The 23,690-nt window shown below is 46.4% G+C and overlaps 1 protein-coding gene across 1 annotated transcript; it reads left to right on the top strand.

Annotated features, from left to right (window-relative positions):
• The first annotated feature begins 204 nt into the window (after positions 1-204).
• Positions 205-23,675, top strand: LOC126534473 (retinol dehydrogenase 14-like). Its single transcript, XM_055072220.1, has 7 exons — positions 205-400; positions 12,491-12,714; positions 14,800-15,039; positions 18,659-18,751; positions 19,394-19,600; positions 21,246-21,355; positions 22,575-23,675. Exons 1-7 carry the CDS (start codon positions 369-371, stop codon positions 22,854-22,856), a joined length of 1,188 nt encoding a protein of 395 aa, XP_054928195.1. The 5' UTR covers positions 205-368; the 3' UTR covers positions 22,857-23,675.
• The last annotated feature ends 15 nt before the right edge of the window (positions 23,676-23,690 follow it).

The raw sequence follows: 23,690 nt of genomic DNA on the forward strand, positions 1-23,690 counted from the left end.
ACATTAACGCGCGCAATCCAAAAGGCGCCGCGTTGTGGTGCCCGCGCGTACAAGTGGAGTGGCTGGAAGAGTCGGCCGTCACCTGTCGTACGCTCTCGCCCATGCAGGTCTCGCTCGAGTCGCCGCGTCGTTCCCCACCCCTCGACGAGTCGGTACTCAAACAAACTCGGAGTGGCAGTGGCCTCCTTTCACCGTACGGCCAAGGCAGCGAAGGCTATGTGGCTGGCGCCGGTGCCGCTGGGGCGCTGAAGCAGATGCGGTCCCATTTTCCGAACTCGGGAGGCTTCTTTTCGGAAGGAGGATTTGCGTCGGACGGCGTGGCGCCCGGTTGATCGGCAGAACTAGACGGCGCCCGACACACCCGTTCCATGTCGACGTCGCCGCAGCAGCAGCGGATAACGTGAGCAACAAGTTATTACGGTCATTATATCGACACTATTGCCATCATCAGCAACATGATCGTAGCCGATAGTCTAGAGAAAACAGGCATTTTCGACGCGAGAAATAGCGGAGCGCTCAACGGGAGGAGCTTTCACTCTGGCGAGTCACTTCGCATATGAGAAGAAAAATGGAAAACAAGAGAGAGAGAGAGAGAGAGAGAGAGAAAGAGAGAGAGAGAGAGAGGTATTTGGGCGCTCCGATGACGATAAGAGAGTGCAATGAACTATGTGCAGTAGAGTTCACTGTGAACGGTATCCCAGACTGAGTATCCCGGGAGTTAACAGCTCAGTCTTGATACGGAGGGCTCGGCAATATTCTTTACCGATATACGTATACCCTACGCATCACGTCAGGCAGTTTTATGAGCGAAGCTTTCTATACTTTATTTCGCTGGTTCCTTGCAGCACTGTGGACGCTGCAGGATTTCTTAGCCGATAGGAAGGCCGAATGCTCCTCAAGATATGTTCACCTGCGCCACGTCTTTGCTCAGCGTCTGCTTGCCATCCTATCGTTAAATGCTCCACTGTTGTTGGATTGACGCAACAAGTGTTTTCGCGTTGTAACCATAAGCTGAATCCGCATGAATGTGACGGAGAGGCTCTGCTACATCTACGTAGTTCTTTCGAGCCTCGTAAGCATAGCTGTTCCCCTGTGCCACATTGTCTGCTCGGCGTCTATTTGGCGTTTGCTCGCCACCTACCTCACTAGCCGTACTAGAGCGCAGTACTAAATTATTGATGCCGTGAATAATTACGCCTTTATAGCGTCTCGCACGGTCAATGCGTCGTGAGTGCTAATGCTGTGGCGCCATCTGATGTAGCTGAAGATCAAAGCACTTTTACGGTTTGGCGTCGCCTCTGTTATAGCAGCGTCAAAACAAACAGGTGAACGGAGCGGCCGGTCTGGGCGGCATGGGTGCCCGCCATGTTGATACGTAATCACGGCTAGAGTGGCTATTACGTTTACCAGTGGCAACCGCCACAGATTATCCGCAGAACACGTAACTGCCTCAACAGGCGATCGAAGCGGGCAGTCTCCGGGATATATATATATATATATATATATATATATATATATATATATATATATATATATATATATATATATATGTGTGTGTGTGTGTGTGTGTGTGTGTGTGTGTGTGTGTGTGATTACCAGCAGTAACCGCCACAGTAATTCGCACTGTACGACATGCATGCGCAAAGGACCCAAGATGTCACATTTCGCTGTAACGTATCATGTACACCAAGCAAAAAATTGCGGCAAAATAGCCATTTCAATATATGACTCTCGACGGTAATGCGTTTAGCAATAAAGCAATATAGCAAGACAACGTATTGCTGCAGGCTAAACGAGTTATTTATGAGGCATGTACTGCAGCGGGATTCCTCTGTCGCCCTTCCATAACAGAAACTGGCGCCATCTTGCGCCACCATCGCGAAGCCTGAGCGTAGCCTCCAAGATGCGCCGGCGCGTGCGAACGATGAGAAACGCGTCATGCGGCAACCAGGCTCCTCCCTTCAGCTTCGGATGGATGGATGGATGGAGGGAAAGATAGATAGATAGATAGATAGATAGATAGATAGATAGATAGATAGATAGATAGATAGATAGATAGATGGATGGATGGATGGATGGATGGTCCCCTTTTGGAATGGGGCGGTGGGTTGCGCCACCAAGCTCTTGCTGTTATACTGCCTAATGTCCTACCTAGGTTAAACAAGAAAAAAAAAAACAACTATGAACTCCCACAACCAAATTTTCTGATATTGCGAACTGTGCTTTTGTACGTCTCCGTTTCTTGGCGCTTCCCTACTTCCACCAATCCTCCTATCGCCTCTTACTGATCCCTATTGCGGACATGTTTACTTTCCCCCTGCTCTCGCTGAACCCAAGGGCTTCAAGGAGGCCAGTGGAGCCGAAATCGACCACCGCGCAGACGTCTTCACATTCTGAACGCGCTGCGCCATCTAGCTGCACTGCCGAGAAGTCCGCGCATGGCCTCCGAGACCAGAAGCGCCAAGTGCCGGTGATGCCGGAGCTCAGAATTTTCCCCTCGTTTGCCGCACACTCAGTGGCACCTACTCAGTGACCCCTGTTGGCGAGAGGTTGACTGAAGAGCGGCGCTCGCCCTGCGTCTTTATGGCGTGCAGCTCGCTGAAGAGTTGGCGTGAAAGGCGTTCATGAAAAGGCGGCCCGCGCCTATGGTGCATTTGTGGCGCAGCCTGCTGATGCGTCGGATTGCTGCTCTTGAGGAACCCTTGTCACGCGGGTTGCATGTTCGCAGCGATGATTTCTCCTTTGTCCGGGTGCTTGTTCTGTGGTGACAGCTGCAAGAAAGGCGCGGGCATCCATGAGAGAGGACGTGTAACAACGTTACCGGCGTTTGGGACAACCCAATCCGCACACATGCCAAGTGCGTCCCGCAGACAAGCGCAATGAAGCCCAGTTACGAAACGGAGTCCCTGTTAAATAGTCGTTTCGCTTTGTTGGCTACGTCTCGATCGTTTTTCTTGGTACCCTCGCCGCATTACTGTTTTTGTACCTCAATAATAAACAACCGTCGTTGGTGCGGGCTTACATCTCAAACGACGCCGCGCGGCGCGATATCGGCACGCATTGCGGTGATCTTGCTACCGCTGAATAGACGCGACATCGCCGAATAACCGCCGGGAAAGTCACCTTGTGAAGTGCAGTTGTGAAATTGTTAATGGAAATGCGCGCCACGGTCAACGAAGTCGACAAAAAAGCGGAGGAGAGTAACAAGCGCGAGTTGGGGCTGCATGCACCGCCGATGTGGAATTCTGCTGCATATATTATAGGTCGACGAGCTGCCCTTCCAGCTAGAGCAATCTCAATTGGAATTTTCTTTATTCTTTTAGTGAACCGCTTGGAAGCTGAAAAAGTAAAAGACCAAATTTGGAGTATTCTTATTTTTTTTTACGAATGTTACTGAAGAGTGAAGCCCTGCCATATATGTAAAGGCGCGGCCAAAGTACTGATTGGCATTGGCTATAAGGCCGCGTTTTGTACTTTCCGGCGTCAAAATTGCACTCCTCCGCCACGAGAGATATTACCCAAAAATTCAGGTGGTTACAAAATGCGCACGAAAAAAGGCCACTCAGCTGTGAAACAACGCAATCCGCATGCTTCAACCGAAGGTCGAATTCGCAAAGCTTTTGTTTCGTAAGCGTTCATTGCGAAGGGCCAGCCGCCTCAGCTAATCAACAGTGTATCGAACATGAGTATTGGCAAAAAGTTTAGCTTACGAACAACGCTAGCGCCAAGCGCTTTTTGTGAGTACGGCTCCCAGACTGCTTAGGTCAGAGTTAAGCCAGTGTTTCTTTTTCCTTGCACCATTACGACGAAGTGACAGTATCAACTTGGTGCGGATTCGCGCGCTGAAGTACTATACGGAAACAAAGAGCCCACGAAGAGGACTCTTCTTTCATGGATGGATGGATGGATGGATGGATGGATGGATGGACGGACGGACGTATGTATGTATGTATGTATGTATGTATGTATGTATGTATGTATGTATGTATGTATGTATGTATGTATGTATGTATGTATGTATGTATGTATGTATGTATGTATATTATGAGCGTCCCCTTTGGAACGGGGCGGTGAGTTGTGCCACCAAGCTCTTGCTATTATACTGCCTAATGTCTTACCTAGGCTAATAAAAAGAAAGGAAATGAAACACTGTGAACTCCCACAACCAAATTTTCTGACCCCCTATACCGAACTTTGATTTTGTACGTCTCCGTTTTTTGTCTTTCCGTACAACTTTAGCGCTCCCTTTCGGACAAATGTCTCACCAATCAGACCAGCAATTCACCATTCTGAAATGCCAACTTGCACTCTAAGAACAGTTTACACCCTTTGGCGTGCCCCTTCTGCCATACAACGATAATCGTCATCTGCCTTGATGCGTTTCCTTTCTTTAACGCTGAGAGCCCGGAACTTTCCAGTAACGAACGGCACGCGCGTTATCAGCATAGAACAGTTTACACCCTTTGGAGTGCCCCTTCTGATAACGCGCGTGCCGTTCGTTACTGGAAAGTACCGGGCTCGCAGCGTTAAAGAAAGGAAACGCATCAAGGCAGATGACGATTATCGTTGTGTGGCAGAAGGGGCACGCCAAAGGGTGTAAACTGTTCTTAGAGTGTGCGCTGTGAAAATTTCCCGAACTATCCGAGAATAATCGCGTGAAACTTTTGCAGTCTTCCGGCTTGGCTTGTGTCCAGTTATTGCGCGTTTTGAGCGGAAACGACACTCCGGAGTCCTTGCGTGAGTTTGAATAGCAGGAAGCTCTGGCACTGCGGTTCTTTTGTGCTTCGCGCTGGTTAACGCCATTGCGATCTAGGCAGATCGAGCGTGGTCGGTACACAATAAGAAAAAAAGAAAACGAATATATAAAGGAAGAAAGTACGTGGTCATGGTCATTTTGGAGAAGCTGTTAGCGTTTTTCTTTTTGTTTTTCGCTGTTCTTTTTCTCCTCTAAAGAGGGGGGCCTTCGGAAACGATAGGAGAAGGGGACTTCAAACGTTCAAGGCAGCCTTTGTCTATCTTTGCTTTTTGTGTGTTTGTTCTTTTTTTCTTCTTCTTTTTCACGCATAGCTAATGCTCCTTGTTGGTACTGGCGATGACATGATTTTCTATGGTAGTGTTACGTATACTGCACATTGCATCACGCACATTATTTGGCATAAAACGATATCTTCGAGCGCCCGATGCCTTCCGCGTAACACGGAAGCGAGCTTTACTCACGTGACATTCGTTCGTCCGCAACTCCAGTTTGCATCGTCAAATCTGGTCACCTCACCAAGCCTATGCATGTAATCAATTTTTTTTCACTAAAATCGGTACAAAACAACGCCCAGCACGTTTCGTCGCTCGATAATGTACGCGCCATTATAGTGTGACTCAAGATAAACACCTTGCTAGCTATAGCTACCATCCTCGGAATCACGTATAGAAAGATAAGCCTTGTCTGTTTATTCAATGAAACAATCAACGGTAAACGTGAATGTATACATTTATCACAACCACGTCGCGCATTTTGCCGGCTTCGTAATCATCCCAGCCTTGCTCGTCTTTCCAGCCGCACCGAAGCCTTCAATACATCGGCGCTGCCACGTGTATTCGGCCATTGTAACGATCTGCCTGGTAGTGTTACTGATGTTAATGATTCCGAGGCGTTTAGAAACGCGATATACCAACCATCTATGACTGTTTCTGGTGATTGCTAAATTCCCCATTGCACGTATTCATATTTACGTATTGAATAACGGCTTATTTGTGCGCAAAAACAAAAGTGTATGATACTAAGTATCTTCAATATTGATTTAACCTATATTACATTGCATACTTTTAGCCCTTGCCTTGTTCTTGTTCCTTTTCATATTTCTTTTTTACATTCATTGCGTACTGTCCCTTCCTCACATAATACTCCTGTTTGGAGGCCGTCAGAAATTTCTAAATGAAGAATAAATGAATACGGGTATTCACTTTGGGAAAAGAGCGAAATAAGCGAAGCCAAATCTGGTGAGTAGTAAGCACATTTGTGAGACAGATTCACGAAATCCGCAAGTCTTCACGTGTTAACATCACCGTCCACTGGGTCCAGGCACACGGCCATGATCACAATGTTCACCTTGTGGACCGCCAATGCTCTCTCTTTCTCGGCACCCCTAACTCTCTCCCTTCCCTCTGACCCCCGCTCTGCATGTTCTCATTGCCCGAAAATGTATACCCTCCGGTGGGGCAGGTGTACCCTCATCCCCTGGCACGTCTGCGCCCTTCCCCACAAACTTTCTCGGTTGGAGGAAGTGTCTCTTAGGGGTCTTCTGGCTGGGGTGGGCCCTGCACCAGCCAACTCACCTCTAGTGCTTGGGGTCATCCATTTGAAGACAATAGAGTTTTAGCGTGCCTGATAATCTGCTAATTAATTAATTAATTCGCTTCGTCATTTATTTGTACAGCGTGTATAGAACCAGTTGATAGTGCCACAAGACGTGGTTACCCGACTCTTGCTTCTGAACGTAACCAGGCTGCTCGCGATCAGCGGAATTTCCGATTCCAACACCAGCAGCCACGCCAGTTCCAGAGGGAGTCAGGCAGTGGGCGAAACTGTAGTTCCCTCAAATAACTTTCTAGTAACCTTTGGTATTGCGGCGTGCCGGACGCCTAATCACGCTGCGCTTTTCGTGTTTCGCGAGCTGTATAGGAGTGCAGCGAGGAAAAAAAAGAAAAGAATTACGCGGTAATTACCGAGCTGAACAGAAAAAAAAAAAGGACTGGAAAAAGACGTTTCAGGACGGAACGACACATTGCGCCATAGGAAGTCGCGCTATCAATTCAAAGAGTTGGACGCCTATTTAATTAATTTACTTTAGTTGTCCAGGCAAACCGTGCGCAAAAATCTGTCCTGGTGACGGAGAAGGACTGACGACCGACCGACCGGCCACTTACAGGAGTAATCATTGGACTATATCTTTTTTTCTTTAAGAGCTCGGCGAACGCTAGCTGGAGCACACTGTATCACTTTTGTTTTCTTTTTCAGTATGCAAATTGCTGTGCGTGCGCGCTATATTTCATCCTTTTTGGCTGCCTTCTCGCATTGCATTCAGGCGTGCACACACATCGATCACCCTTTCTTACTTTCTTTCTTTCTTTCTTTCTTTCTTTCTTTCTTTCTTTACTTAGTCTCCTCCTCATTGTTTTCTGACCTCTCGCACATACCGCAACTGCTGCACTGAGTCTTCGACGCTAAATTTGGAAGGATACGCGGCCAAAAACCGGTTCCTGTGGCGCAGGCCGTCCCATGCCGGAGTTCTGGTTTCTGGGACGATTGAGAGAGAGAGGGGGTGGTGGTAGACTCCGTATTCCGCGTTTTTATTGTATTTTATTTTGAACGGTTCTTGATTTCTTCTTCTTTCTTTTTTAGCCTTTTCGCCGCTCCAAGCAAGGTGTGCCTTGGTTGACCGTCTGGTTGGCATCTCTCTTTCTCGCTTACTCTGTTCTTCGCGCTGTCTTCATCTTCCGCAAGTTGTGTTACGCTATATAGGTTCTGTACTGCTCGAACTGCTTGTTGGTAAACAAGTACATACGAGGTGTTTTATTTCAATGTCATCAGTTCGTTTCTTTTTCTGTGTAATCACCCCTGGTACATAGCGCAATTCCAATGCTTGAGCTGGATTATATGAAGAGGCGGATAATGCTTGAAAAAAGAAAATCGAAACTACCGACCAGACGACTGGACGACTAAAGTTGACATGCATTTGTGCGCTGTTCGACGCTTCGAACGATAATATTTACTAGACAACTATTAGAATCCGGTCTGCAAGTATATAATGTTGCCTTCAATAAAAAATATGCGACATTAGACCGCGTAGAAAAAAAAAACTTTGTGTCTGCAGAACATGTGACGGTACAGCGACACCGCATTTTTGTGACGTCGGGCTCTGCGTTTTTCTTGTTACGTCCCCAATTTTGTAGGTGGCGGATCGTTTTTCGTTTGGCGAGATTTCAAGTGCGGTGATTTTTGTACGTGCGAGCGTCTGTGCGTGTTTGCGTGTGTGCGCGATTATGTGCGTGCGTATGTGTGTTCACGTTCGTGTGAGAGTGCATGCGTTTGGCTTTAAATACTTGTCTCTTTTCTTTTTTGAGTGATACCGTAAACCTATGTGGAATTTCTTTCTTTTCTTTTCTTTCGCGGTCTTTTATTTTTTGGAAATGAATGTACACGCTCAAATACTGTTCCGCTCAGGTCCTGCTTCAAACTCTGTATGTCGAAAGTATTCTCTATTTCTTGTATACCAGTTTTTAATAGTAAATACGAACGCCTAGCGTGTCGTATACCCCAACTGCTTTACCTATCGTTTTGCTTGTACAACAGTTTAACAATGCGGATGAAGCTGATGGACATATTCGTTGGCGACATCTCCAGTATACCTTGATACAGTAGCAGAATTTGTCGGATACAAAAAAAAATAATAATCGATGGGAAGCAACAGTTGTTTGCGAAGACGTCCCGTTTAGACAGATGTAATGATTTACGGATACTTTTGGCCTCCACGGTGGCATCAAATAGGTTGACGGTTAGAGGATAGGGGTGGGGTGGGGGGTGGGGGAGAGGTCATTATGATAATACGCCGCATTGCGCAGCGGGCGAGACGTGGTGCATCAATTTTCCTCTCGGACAAACATCGCTAAGCGAAACACGGGCCAGAAGGCTTCACTTGCACTTGAGTCACCCAGCAGCACGGCTGCCGTCTGCTGTTTCTAACTTTAGTGACGCTTGACCGAGGTACGGTTTATAGTCAGTTTTCTATAATCTTAACTATGTTTCTATAAGCTTAACTCAACTAAGCTGGGGGAACGCGCGATCCTTGGACACGTGTGGGCTCTCGACCATCGGCTCCTGAGCATTGGCTGGTCACTCTCACTTGTCATTCAGGTAAGTTTCGTTTGTAGCGCACGTACAGTCGACGGTGTGTCGGTGCCACGGTAGAAATTTAGTAAGACTTCTTGATATAGCGCTTCGGTTCAGTATTGATGCGAGTTGCGTCGAAACAGACAAACTGACTGTTTCGACGCAACTCTTGGGAAATCGGTATAGAAATAATTGTAATGCCTATCTGTCTTTCTTCTTTTTTTTTTGATCTTCGATAGATATCCTGTTGAGATGCACTAAAACATAGTGCATGTTTCTGCACGGAAATTCTCTTTTATATATATAGCCTAGTATTGGATGCAGATTGTCTAATGAAGTGTCTCAACGGTGCGGTCCGTTCTTGCTTTTTCACGGACGTCACAAATTTGGCAATTTCTGCCCGGTGATATCTATCTATCTATCTATCTATCTATCTATCTATCTATCTATCTATCTATCTATCTATCTATCTATCTATCTATCTATCTATCTATCTATCTATCTATCTATCTATCTATCTATCTATCTATCTATCTATCTATCTATCTATCTATCTATCTATCTATCTATCTATCTATCTATCTATCTATCTATCTATCTATCTATCTATCTATCTATCTATCTATCTATCTATCTATCTATCTATCTATCTATCTATCTATCTATCTATCTATCTATCTATCTATCTATCTATCTATCTATCTATCTATCTATCTATCTATCTATCTATCTATCTATCTATCTATCTATCTATCTATCTATCTATCTATCTATCTATCTATCTATCTATCTATCTATCTATCTATCTATCTATCTATCTATCTATCTATCTATCTATCTATCTATCTATCTATCTATCTATCTATCTATCTATCTATCTATCTATCTATCTATCTATCTATCTATCTATCTATCTATCTATCTATCTATCTATCTATCTATCTATCTATCTATCTATCTATCTATCTATCTATCTATCTATCTATCTATCTATCTATCTATCTATCTATCTATCTATCTATCTATCTATCTATCTATCTATCTATCTATCTATCTATCTATCTATCTATCTATCTATCTATCTATCTATCTATCTATCTATCTATCTATCTATCTATCTATCTATCTATCTATCTATCTATCTATCTATCTATCTATCTATCTATCTATCTATCTATCTATCTATCTATCTATCTATCTATCTATCTATCTATCTATCTATCTATCTATCTATCTATCTATCTATCTATCTATCTATCTATCTATCTATCTATCGCTATTTTTTTTTTGCAAGGAGTACTCATCACATTGCGTTGGAAATAAGCCAGCAAGAAATGGCTGCGCGAAAATATCGCTAAATTTGTGAAGCTATAGAATGACGTCTCCGGTGCCGCGGTTTCCTCGCGAAATTCAACATAGGAAATATTTGTCGTCTCTGTTAATAAAAACTGAACTTGTGAAAACTAAAACACAATTCCGGACGCGTGCTTTTAATTAGCTAAAAAGGACGCTAGAGAAAGAGTACTGAAAAGAAAATTTTGTTCATAGAAATAAAAATGTTAGAAATCTGCCTCCTTTTCGTTTTCACAGACAGACAACGGACTTTATTTGATCCTGAGGAGCTACTGTCCCACGCGCACTCACTCACTCACTCACTCACTCACTCACTCACTCACTCACTCACTCACTCACTCACTCACTCACTCACTCACTCACTCACTCACTCACTCACTCACTCACTCACTCACTCAACCTTATAGCGCTCTATATAAGCGTTTACCTGGTTAGCCGAGACAAACCTACGGTAATTGCACCCTAGATTGGAGCGCGCCACACGAAATACCACGTGATTAACGTCTGTACAGTAAAGCTTCCCCCTATAATTTCGGTACCGCATGCAGCTACACAGCTAAGCCTAATGCGTTCTCCCATGACGCTTCCTGGCTGTCTACTTGATGGAATTCAAAGGTTGCAGGAGTGTATATTCCGCCTCTTCGATCGAGCTCTCTGTTTGCGCTCGAACCGAAAAGTCGCGCTCAAGGTACGTTTTCCGTCCTTTGCTTCCTCGTTTGCCTGCTGTCTGCAGTTATAGAGGGAAGCAAACACTTTCTTGCGGCTCATTTCGATCTGCCGCACTTCTTGCCTTTCCTTCTTCTTTCGATGTCTGCTTTCGGCTTATCGTTAATAGCGCACTTTTTCTTTCCAATCTCATCAAACGAAAGTGCTCTGCTCGCTCACAGATGCACCAGCTTTAGTGAGTGAGTGAGTGAGTGAGTGAGTGAGTGAGTGAGTGAGTGAGTGAGCATGAGCGCGTGTCGGTGAGTTCCTATGTACCCAGTGCCTCATAAAATTTCACTGAGAAATTGCGCTATGAATTTGCATTGTAGCCACAGTTTCGGCTAGGAATGGTCAGCAAGTGCACTTCGAGAGCAAAATTTTTACAGCGCCAAAACCCTAGGCACAGCATATCGAGACACCTACAGAGTCTACGCAGTGTAACCATGCACTGCCGGCCCGGTGAGGCAATATCGCTTAGACCGCCTTCACTGAGTTCATACCCTATGCAGCCTTGCGGTACACAGAATGCATGCACTTCACTGGTGTGGTTGTCCCTCTAAATGATGCATTAAAGCGAAAGGGGGCCTTTGGCCAGACTGGCAGCTAATCGTGACTAAGTGCTTATTCACCCCCCCCCCCCCCGCCCCATCATCAACACAGAAAAGTACACGCGCGTTAATGACTTTCTTGAAAGCGACAGTCCTGAAAAGATGCTAAACGACAAACTGTGTCTGCTAATCTGCTACATCATTCCCTTTCCCTTGTGCAGGGTAGCCAACCGGACGCTAAACGCACGTCTGGTTAACTTATTTACCTGCCATTACATATTATTTCTCTCTCTCTCTAATTGTGCATTTTAAAGAAATCACCATAACTTGCTGGACCAGTAGTCGGTTTATTGCTTGCCGCATGTTTAGCCTGTGTTATGACTGCCATTAATATTGCGCCTATCTCATAACGTTATTTGTGTGTGTGTGATTTACATGCTGCAATAAATATACATTGACCATAAGGAGGAAAGAAAAACGATCTAGGCGGCGTATTTGGTCGGACCTTCAGTTTCCGAAAATAAGAAGTCGCGGGTTCAGTATCTACTGACTGGCCTTCTTCGGTCTCGATGTGTATCTTTGGCACTACCATACGTTAATGATAATTACCGGGTAGCTACTACGGCAGTGACACATACCGCGGTGCGCGATCGAAGTTATTGTTGTAAACAGCTGCTACTGTAAAAGAAAAGAAAAACAAAGCGATGAGCGATACAGATTGTCAGCACCAGGCAATATATCGCGAAATGAAAACACATATAGAGCCTGCGCTCAAATTTCGCATTAGCTAGTATCGTAATAGTCGGTGAACTTCGTTATATAACACCATAGGTGGTGTCCAAAACATGGCGGCCATGAAGTGTTTCCGGTTCCAGCAATCGCTCGTGGCGCATGCACTCAGCGAAAGCACAGACTTCGAGATCCGTTTTTGTTACTGAGAGGGTCGTCGTTGAGCCGCACGTACACCACTCACAAGAGCAGTCTCTTTGACCCAATGCAGCGGCCATCCACCCCTTCTGGCCGTAGACCGATTGCTGTTCGTCGACACCCGGGTTCAGCACACGGTTCTCCTGCTTCTTGCCGTGATCCTGTGCGTCTCCGCGACCGTCGTGATGTTCAAGGCACTCTCTCGCAAGAAGCGGAAAGGCGAGGGCTGCGTATACCACTCGCACGAGGGTGCGGACATGCGCGGCAAGACTGTTGTCGTCACTGGAGGCAATGCCGGTGAGTCTACCCTTCGCAAAAACAAGTTTAGTGTCAGTCTATGATTGTCTAAGCATAGGCTTCACGTAGAGTGTAAGAGACATCGAAAGTTGAGATAGATGGTATCAATTCATTGGGGTCAAACAGCGCTAGCAAACACGTACTCGAAGAGTAAAACCCATGTCTTGTCATTTTCTTCGCCGTGAACGTGTTTCCTTTTGCTGCTTAGCCACAATGAATTGGCGCAAAAACTATACTTTTCGTCTCCGCCTTCCTTCAAATAAATTCTGCCTTGGTCTGTTTAAAGATTTGTTCTTTTGTCTACAAAAATGTGCAGATTGCCTGTGCATACATAACGCTCGTTACCGAGCCTCTTTCTGTTTGTCGATTGCTGTCGATACCCTTTAAGGCGCGTTGCTTGCACAGTTTCTACAGAAGAGAGTAGACAAAAAAAATGTACGGCCATAGATCCACAAGCTGTTGATTGTATTTCTGACCTTTTTTTCCTATTTCGCACTTCCCCAAATTAGGGTAGCAAATTGGATGACATTGTGATTAACCTGCCTGCCTTCCTTAATGGGAATGTGACAGTGTAAATGGAATGTGACCCTGCTATAAATGGAAAATTATGATGGCGTGGTTTCGGCAGATGTCTCATCACTCTTGCGCCTCGTCTTTGCCTTGTTTAGCAGCATGTAGTTGAAAACATTTTGCCGCCTTCGTTTCGTTCATGCCTTAACAGATCTGTCGCGATTCAACACCAATCCCTGTTGGCTTCTCTTGCTTAATTATCTGAATCTTCTGCATGCTAATGCCCCCGCAGCTGCTTTTAAATGCCCATTGCTTGCTGTATGACTGTGATGTCCTTGTCTATTTGGGGCCGAACGGAATCGCTTTTGAATACGCTTGCAGGAGCACAGCCACAATGCTAACGTTTCGATCCCGCATTCGATGCAATCGCTATATAAGTTCCTACCCAATAACGAAAAAGTGCAGCAAAATATTGGACCACGTAAAAAAGGCTAGTTTCAGATAGCGCAGATGTAGAGCACCCTCCGTGCAAAAGTTTTACGCCTGAATTACAAAAAAAAGAAGAAAAAAAATGCGACATATGTAAAGGTCGCAAAAGTAAACGGTTTTGATGGCGAAAGTTGGAAGGAAAAAAAAGAACACCACGTTTTAGGCTAGACCACACGCAGCTAATCGTACGAGCCTTGCTACCGGTCACGCGTCTGCTGGGCCACGACGGATGTGGCACTCTGTGCGCCGACATCACGTGACCGGCATGTAATCTTCCGTCACGGTGGTGAGGTTGATCGTTCGTATAGGTTTATTTACATTAACGACGTGTGTTTCTCAATTTCAAACCAATGCGATACCTTTATATTGATTATATGAATAGAAAACGAAAGCCGCCTAATGAAGTTACGGATAAACTTTCCTCAAACCCAAGCACAAACCGTTCCGCTGACGGTGATATATGCGCGCATTTGTGCGCGCATCGTGTGGGCGGTCGCCTTTCCCTTTGTTACTCGCGTACTGACTCGTAGCTGCGTATAAGAGCTGACGCGTATACGCGTAGCGAGACGCGTGACCCGTGCTCCGTGTGGTCGGGCGCTTTAGCGCTCGCCGGAAGTGACGCGTCACCCAGGACGCTCGCTACTCCCCTCATCATGCACGAGCTCCGAGATTGGGAGCCACCTGCGGTTGTCTTGGAGGGGACGTGTTGGGATTAACGTCACATCCGCTATCCGGCAGGTGCAACTATAGCTTCGTCCGCTTACGTGCTATCTGACGGCCGATAATAAAGAAGTTAGGCAATTTTGAACCCTGGAACTCTGCCAAGATTGCTTCGCATGAGTGACATATTTGTAACAAATTTATTCAAAGTGAAATTTCGTTGCACTTGGCCTCCTTTAAGCACCCCCTTCCTGAAAGAGACTATGTTCTGTAATATAAATAGGACATAGAACTCATATTTTTTTTATAGATGGGCTCCTAGAGAAAATTGCTGGTTGCCCAGTGTGTCAAAAATACACGTATATACATGCCCCCGTAGCTCCTGCAGCCAGTCCCTATCTGTCTCTCTGTTCCCCACGTTCCAAGGCATTGGCTTCGAGACGGCGCTCGAACTGTCTCGACTCGGCGCCCGCGTGATCGTGGCGGCTCGGTGTCCGAGCAAGGGCCACGCCGCCTGCGAAGCCATCCGCCGCCTCACCGGAAATGACCGGGTCGAGTTCGCGCTGCTCGACGTCGGGTCGCTGGCCTCGGTGCGCGGCTTCGCGAACAGGCTGCTGGCCTCCGAAGAGCGCCTCGACGTGCTCGTCAACAACGCCGGCATCGCAGGTATGCACCGTGCGAGAAAGAAAAATGAAGGGGGGGGGGGGGGGGGGGGAGTACTGTCGACCCACATTGCAGGAAGAACTGCTTCTCCTGCATTTCGTTCCATTTCCGAGAGTTCTATAGAACGCCACAGACGGAGTACTTTCTATGCTGGGGTGAAAATGGGGGATAGATCAGTATGCGGTACGCTGTAGAAGAACTTACGCCGGTAAAAGTTAATAAGGGCGTGAATCTGTCTATAACTCACACCCTTAAATTATATCTTAAGAAGCCAACAAACACTGACACCAAGGACAACATAGGGGAAATTACTTGTGCTTGATAAATGATATAAAGAAACGATAAGTTAATGGAAATGAAAGTGGATGAGAAAGCAACTTGCCTTGCCGCAAGTGGGAAACGAAGGTTGTGTGATAGTTCCCCACGTACTTGCGGCAAGTTGTTTTTTTCATCCACTTTCATTTCCATTAATTTAACATTTCTCTATTTCATTTATTAAGCACAAGTAATTTCCCCTATGTTGTCCTTGGCGTCGGTGTTTGTTGGCTTCTTATGATGCGACTAATAAAGCTCGGGCCCCTCGGTTAACCCCCTTTCTTCTCGTTTACCCATAAATTATGGGGTTTTTAGGTGCCGAAACCACGATCTCATTATTAGGCACGCCGTGGTGGGGGACTCCGGAAATTTGAACCCCGTGGTGTTCTTTAACGTGCACCTAAATCAAGTACACGGGTGCTTTCGCATTTCGACTCCATCGAGATGCGGCAGCCGTGTCCGGGATTCGATACCGCGACCTCGTGCTATAGTAGCCCAACACCGTAGCCACTGAGCAACCGCGGCGGGTACGCCCTTACATGAGTGTAATGGTGTGAGTTATAGGCACATTTTACACACTTGTTCACTTTTTAAGGCTGGAAGACATTTTACAGTATCAGTATGAAATACTGCATTTCAACGCACAAATGCATCTACGTAACCTAAGTGTCAGGAAAAATAGGAGAACAGCCGCATAGCAGTGGCTTGACTAGATCCGCCTGTCCTAGAAGCAAGGCAGCAATGCGGTAACATACACACAATACAGTTGTGTAATATAATAATTGAGAATTATAACTTCAATAATTCACGACATACTCAGACAAAAGAGCAGCCGACTCACGAGTACATCACAAGTAAAGCTTGTCTTTGATGTGCGACGCAAGCTTGCATGTATTCACTTATATTTAACAACTGCAGTATAGGAAGGCACTAGGCTAACGGGAAAGGGAGTGAGAGAGGGGGAAAATGGAAGGAATAAAAAGGAGCGGGGTAAACTACACTCTGCGAAAAAAAAAAAAACTGAGGAGTATACTGTCGACTCCTTTTGCGGGAAGAGCTGCTTGTCTTGTACTTCGCTCCTACTTGCGAGAGTTCTCGAACACCACAAACGGAGTACACTTTCTTAACAGAGTAAGCTGCTGGGAGAGTTCGCATGTACATGTGAAGAAAGTTCTGGGCTTACCTCGTGTTTACACCGGATGAGGTGTATACGCGGAAGCATTGTGCCACTCGGCGACGCGCACGGCGTATAGTATACATTCACGAGATCGGAATTCCTAGTAGATGCTCTCTCATATTGTTATTACACATCATCATTTGGAGGTATGTGTTTAATTATGCGCCAAACGTGCCCTCCATCCCGATCCTCTGTAGTCTTGGCCGCATGCGATGAGGCCTCGCCGCATCGGTGGCACACCGCAAAATGTGTAAAGAAAAAAAAAAAAAGTGTCATGGTGGCATCTGCAAAAAGTGTACACTCTTAAAAAAAGTTTACACCCTTTGGGGATTATTTTGTCCCGCAACGATAACCGTCACCTGTCTTGCCCGCATTGACTTTCGTTAACGCTGCGAGCCGGGTATACTTCCAAGTAACGAGAGGCAATTTCGCGTTGATCAGCGTGACACAGCATTCTTGACAGGAAAGTATAGCGAGCGCCGAGTTTTTCAAAAAACGAAAGGCAAGCAAGGCAGATGACGAGTATTGTTATGAGATAAGCCACAAAGGGTGTAAACTTTTTTTAAGAGTGTAAGGGTGTGCGTTAAAGGCAGATTTACGCCCTTATTTTGTCACATTTAGTATTGCAAATTATGTTACATTGCAGGACGGCGTTGGTCGGCGACATCATCGGAGTCAATGATGTCGCCGGCTTGACGCGACATCCCCGACGAGGCTTCAGGTGCGGGGTAAGGGTGTTAGGAGAGAGAAAGAAGGGCAGCAGTTCAGATTGACCACGTTCACAAGATTAGCGGACAGCTCGTCTAAGAGCGAGCATTTAAATCCGTTTCCTTTAGATAGTAATTCAGGATGTGCGCCGGCATTGGCGTTGCGACGGGAAATTTCGTTTTGCGTTCCCCTGATAATGATCAGTTTTTCTTCTTTTTTTGCAAAATGGATGAAAATGGAGTGGCGAAAGAATACCTAGGTTTGAGATCAGGCGTCCGATGCAAATTTTTCAATATCGCGGATGGGGAAGAAGTTTTTGCTATATACAAAGCACTATATAATTCGCTCCAAACTCGGAACACGTTGCATTTTTTTACGAGACCCATCGCACTCCAACCTGATTCCCTCACTTGAAATGGTACAAAGATAACTACATTCCATTTCTATTTACAACCTCTCATCTCACCGTAGGAGCTTCCGTTTGGTAATTTCGCATAAAAACTGGCAGTTACGCCCGGAGGTCGAAGCACTCGCCTGCAATAGCAAGGATTAGCGTTACGCTCGAATATGCGCGGGTACTACTATCGCGGACGTCACATACGCGGGTGCGCCAAAATTTCTGGCACCCTCAACAGTTTTAACACGCTGTGTATAGGGCCTGAAAAGACATCGTAGAGGCGCCACTGCACGTTGCGCGTAAAGAGCTGCGCCATTAAATTACATCACTTTCAGGTTTGAGCACTGGTATTGTTCTGCAGCATCTATTATTTAATATTCTGTGAATAATTATAAGGTACGCGCTGTGAATGTTATGTTTTGCGACAATCGTTCGAGGGCTAGCTGCCATTATAAAAAAAAATTTGAGGAATAATTTAGCTAAGAGCGTAAGACCTGGTATGAAGCAACTTCATTAATGGAGTAGTGTAGCAATGTAACCTGCATTATACGTGGCATGGATAAATATATAGCATAGGTATACCTAAATACATGCACTGCCTCACGGCGATGCTGGCGCCGAAAATTCGCCTGGGGTGTCCAGTAATTGCTATCGCAATAAAATATACGAGCACAGCGCCCGTGCGATGAACTAATGGCCTCATGTTTCACGACGACTAGACGAGCCTTTCAAAGTTTGTCTTCCACTGCACGGAAATAATACATTACTAGAGTCCTTATAACACAGAGCGGTTAAGTGAACCATTTTCCCGCACAGATTGTAACTATTCAAAATCATATTCAATTTGTATAGTTAGATACTTTTGGATTGGTGGTGCTCATAACTCACTACCACCCTCTGTAACGTCTCTCTGACCCTGTGAATTTTGTAATAAATGGTATAAAAATATAGGCAATCCTTTCAGTCAATGCTAGAGCATAAGGTGAGTATTGAGTGCAAGCTTTCTTGTTGTCGCTGTTTTTCAGCACCCAGGCAGAAACGGTTGACACGTGAAGGCATAGAGATTACCTTGGCCACCAATTACCTCGGGCCCTTCCTGCTCACCAATCTACTGCTGGGTTAGTAGCAAAGTGCTCACTAAGCAGCTTTCATCTTTAAAAAAAATCATCAGACGAGCGATTTCTATTGTTCTGTGCTCAGTTACTACGACAGCAGCCGGCTCTCGCAGTCTATTTCATCTTCCTGTCCATTCTCCTCCCCCGCACTGCTAACCGATGCTCAGGAACGCGATCTCATAACGGTTCGGAAAGCGAACTAGTTCACTTGCCCTAGCGTGATTGGTCAGAATGGCGCTTTCGTCAGCCATAACACGATTCTGACCAATCACGCGAGGCCATGCAAGCGGTTCACTTTCCGAACCGTTATAAGATCGAGCCCAGCCGTGCACTAGACACACGGTGCGGTTAGCAGGCTATCTATCTATCTATCTGTCTGTCTGTCTGTCTGTCTGTCTGTCTGTCTGTCTGTCTGTCTGTCTGTCTGTCTGTGTCTGTCTGTCTGTCTGTCTGTCTGTCTGTCTGTCTGTCTGTCTGTCTGTCTGTCTGTCTGTCTGTCTGTCTGTCTGTCTGTCTGTCTGTCTGTCTGTCTGTCTGTCTGTCGTCTGTCACTTAATCATTATGCTTAGCGTTGTTCCCGCTTGAAAATTATAAACTAACCGACACTTTCACGCTGACGTACTTACTTCGTTTCGCACGACGCAGACCTTTTGAAACGCAGCGGACCAAGTCGAGTGGTGAACGTGACGTCGTCGCTCTACCGCTTGGGCCGCATACCGTGGGAGCAGCTGGAGGCTCCCGGAGGTGGCGGCGTTAGCATCGAGTACCCTGGTGTCGAATCAACGTACGCCAGTAGCAAACTCTTGCTCAACTTGTTCAGCGTCCAGCTGGCACGCCAACTCCAAGGAACCGGTGAGCACAGGCGCCTAGGATGGATGGATGGATGGATGGATGGATGGATGGATGGATGGATGGATGGATGTTATGAGCGTCCCCTTTGGAACGGGGCGGTGGGTTGCGCCACCAAGCTCTTGCTATCATACTGCTTAATGTCCTACCTAGGTTAAAAAAGAAAACAAAAGCACTATGATCTCCCACAACCAAATTTACAAGCAAAGCCACTGTAGCGCCCCCATACGGACACCATCCCCTCTATTAAGGTGGTTTAAACGCGTCAGCGGCTTCAATTAACCGTCTACTGCCTTGTACATCGATAGCAGTAGTAGTTGTCGTTGTTGTTGAGGTCGTTGTGTCATCGTTGATGTCGTCGCTGTTGTTCGGTGAACATGTCGTATCATGCCCACTGTCGTACATTCGCCGAGGATTCGATGGATCTTATGCCAGTCGTAAATAATTTTTTGCACTGATAGAAAGTAAATGACGAGGAAAGGCGAGACTTAAAGCAGAATGAGAAGGACAGCAACAGTATAAGAATAGAATCGGCTATCAGTAAACAGTAATTGACTGAACATTGCAAGAGAGAGAGAGAGAACTAGTAGAAACAGATGCAAATTTAGCAGGGCAATCAGTTGCATTAAACGAGGAATTCCTGGTCGACGGAGTAAACACTTCTGAAAGGGGAAAATTGGCATCCACCCGAAATGTAGCACAAAGCTACAAAAGAAACCCATACGGGTTGCTCAGAAAGAAAGACTCGCAGTTGAAGAAAAATTCGTCCTGGTCTGGGACAGAAACGGTTTCTAAAACACAATTCGGTCTTGCGTTTGTTGTAGTTTTCAAGAGACGCTTTCGTCGCTCACTGGCCATCATTGGCACTTACGCCACAAAACACCATATATCATCATCAAGATAAGCTTAAGCCTAAATATGCGCGCGTTTTTCCGAAGCCACTGCGGAGGCCTTGCAGCACAGCCTTCAGGTATAGCAATCTACAAGTCGTGTTACGTTTACAAGTGTAATTATTTTTGGAACCGTAATGTGTGGTCTGTGTAGTTCTGTAAGTTTTCCCTGCCTGTTCAACGTTCAGGGGCATCAGCGACCTCGTGAACTCATGGGAAGGCCCTGGTCTTCGACGTCGTCTTCTCTACGGGGACAAGTCCTGAGACGTACCATTGTTGACGCGAATCCCGACGCGAATCTCAGAGGCGTACTGCATACAGCATTTTGGGAGCGCTAAACTGCCAAGCCACAGTTAAGAGCGTGATTTCCGTGGCTCTGATCGTCGATGCTGGCTGCCTGGTACATCGGTGGTGACCCTGTTCCAGGTCATGGAGGCCGAAGACGCCGGCCGTATACTGGCCTCACCTGTGCAAGTGCGCTAGCTGATGCTATATCCTTTCGGTGAAAGGGGTGTTTTTTTTTTTTGGAGACCATTTATTGAGGACATAATCACGCCATCAACATTAATTAGTCATCTGGGGCTATAGCCGTCGACGGTTCACACTTCCGGTAAATCTGGCAAATTTCTGTTTTACGTATACGGAGGGCACTGTTATCACGGTCAATTGCGCGAGCTATCATTGTCATCGTGCGCACTTCAAGCAACTGATCGATATATATATATATATGTATGCTTTTTTTCGTCTTTTTTTAACAGAGGTGACGTGCAACGCGGTCCATCCAGGTGTAGTGGCGACGACCATCAACCAGAAAGAACCGGGTTTGCGCCATTTTCTCTGGAACTCGTTCCTCCATACGTTCGGAACGGTGAGCATTCTGCAAAACACCCTCGAGGACCCGCGATTACGCGTGTGACGTCATATCTGCTGGCCACATCGCATTCGGCGAAAATTTAATTACCGCCGGTCACGCGTGTCCAGGGCCCGGACGCAGGTAGCAGAAATATTGCGCAATAAATGGTCAAGGAGCTTTAACGGAAAATTGCAGAAGGAAACGATGTGTAGGAACAAAAAAAATCGTGCAGAAACCAACGACGATGATTGTCAATGTAAGCGAATAGCCCTAAGTAACGAACGAGCGAGCGAACGAACGAACGAAAAGAAAGAACGAGTGAACGAAGAAGACCGAACGAATGAACGAGCGAACGATTGAGGGAGCGAACAAACGAACGAAGAACGAACGAGGGAGCGCGCGAATGAACGCTTTCCTTGCCTTTTCCGACTAGCTACACCAACCACTGAAACGGCTGAAAGAACAGCCAAATATATTAGCTTTAAAAGTTAAATCCGCCACATTCTCTCACTGGGGCAACCACTGGAAGAGGGCTAGCAATGCGACTACAACATATTCGGTTCGGACGTCCTCCTCTATCTATTTGGAGTGGCTACGAAAACAAGACAAGGTGAGGCGGTAATTTGCCTACCTATCGCAGAGTGTCCGATATGACGCAAAAAATGGTTCGCGATAATAACTCCATCTGGCAGCGGGAAACATGAAACCTTAAAGCTGCTCCCTGACAACGCTAAGCTAGATGTGACGTATGCAAGTGGGGAGAGTGTGTGACGTCACAAACACCTGCTAAGGCAAGCTTAGTCTTACTGTGCGTTCTCTCGTGCCGGTTCTTTCAAAACAAACCCGTACTGACTAGGCTGTTTAACAAGCACTACTCTCTGCCATGTAGACAGCACATAGTACATCTCTATAGATTGTTCAGTGAAAACGAGGGGAAGGCGGGAGGTGGAAATTCAAGACGATGAGCAAAGCGAGAACAAGGTAAAAGCGGGAGCTAACGTTTGGACAAGTGGACTTGTCTTTCGTCTTGACTGTATGTCGCCTTGAAAAAGACAAGTCCACTTGTCGAAACGCTGGCTCCCGCTTTTACCATTTTCTCGCTTCGCTCATCGTCTATAGATTGTCGAGAGACTACGCAGACAAACATCGAGAAAGTCTCGGCAGATGGGCCAAATACGTTTTCTTAGCCAACGCTTAGCAAAGTCTGCTAATCCTTCGCTTCGTTTTCTTGCAGAGCCCTCGCAAGGGAGCGCGGGGTTCGGTCTACCTCGCGTCCTCGCCAGGCCTACGTGAGGTCACTGGAAAGTACTTCGTATCCTGTCGAGAATCATCCTGGTCCCGCAAGCTCCTCGACGAGGAGACGGCGTACGAAGTTTGGTGCCGCAGCGCAGAGCTCGTTCGAGCTGTCTTAGCAGACGCCGACTGTGCTGGGATGGTGGCCCAGGAGGCAGCCAGTTTTGCAGGTTCTACACAGTGCGGCTACTCGACGATCCTTCAACAAAGCGCGGCAGTTTAGACAACGTGAAAAAAATATGTTTAAGATACTGTAGGTATAGAGGAGCCTCCATGCAAAATTTCCCTTTGGAAAGGCAATTGGAAACATCACAAAAAGCTCGCAAAGATAGCTGTTTTTAATATCGAAACTCAAAAAGAAACCGCCGGCATTACCCGCCGCCGGAAGTGACTCATGGGATATAGCACGCGGCTCCTCGGTATGACATGGGACACAACGTAGTCTTTCGATGGCTTCCAGGACGTTGCTGCATCAGCGAGAATGACCACGCCGACGAAGCCGCCCTATCTGCACAAGATCAATGTGTTTTGATTCTGCTTTCGCGAACAGACGCTGCGGCTGGGCTGCGATTGATGTCCCGTGAATGTTCTTTGCCCCTGTGGGACTCGAGCGTTTTCACCATGCGTCGTTTGCGTTCGTTGCCTCCGCATATGCAGATGCATCTACCGCCTGGGTTACCACGACGTGAACAGACCATGCTGTACCGTCTGTTACTAGGCGTAGCATTAACAAAATCTTATGCCTTCTTCATTGGAATGACCAACAGCCCCAAGTGCGACACATGTAGCAGCGATAAAACGCTCACATACATTATCTGTGTCTGCCTGCGATATAGTGTCCAGAGAAGAGTGATCTGCAGAGTGCTGGACCAATTGGACAATCGTCCACTATCAGAACTAATGCTCTATGCCATTGCCCCAAAAGAGCATCTGCGCAGAATGCTTTATTCGCGTTACCAGGATTCCTGCGGTTTAGGGGCTTTCACGGTAGACATTAAGGACGCCGCCCCCTACCGCTCTACAATGTACACGGTTTGTTTGTGCTCGTCTCTCTCTC

The sequence above is a fragment of the Dermacentor andersoni genome, chromosome 7, assembly GCF_023375885.2.
Source record: "Dermacentor andersoni chromosome 7, qqDerAnde1_hic_scaffold, whole genome shotgun sequence".
NCBI classification, from domain to species: Eukaryota; Metazoa; Arthropoda; class Arachnida; order Ixodida; family Ixodidae; genus Dermacentor; species Dermacentor andersoni.

Bases quoted from the DNA above. Each gene is read 5' to 3' on its own strand.
- LOC126534473 (XM_055072220.1), top strand. From the start codon at position 369: ATGTCGACGTCGCCGCAGCAGCAGCGGATAAC. The intron at 401-12,490 runs GTGAGCAACAAG...GACCCAATGCAG, and splicing joins CCGCAGCAGCAGCGGATAAC to CGGCCATCCACCCCTTCTGG. The intron at 21,356-22,574 runs GTGAGCATTCTG...GTTTTCTTGCAG, and splicing joins TCCTCCATACGTTCGGAACG to AGCCCTCGCAAGGGAGCGCG.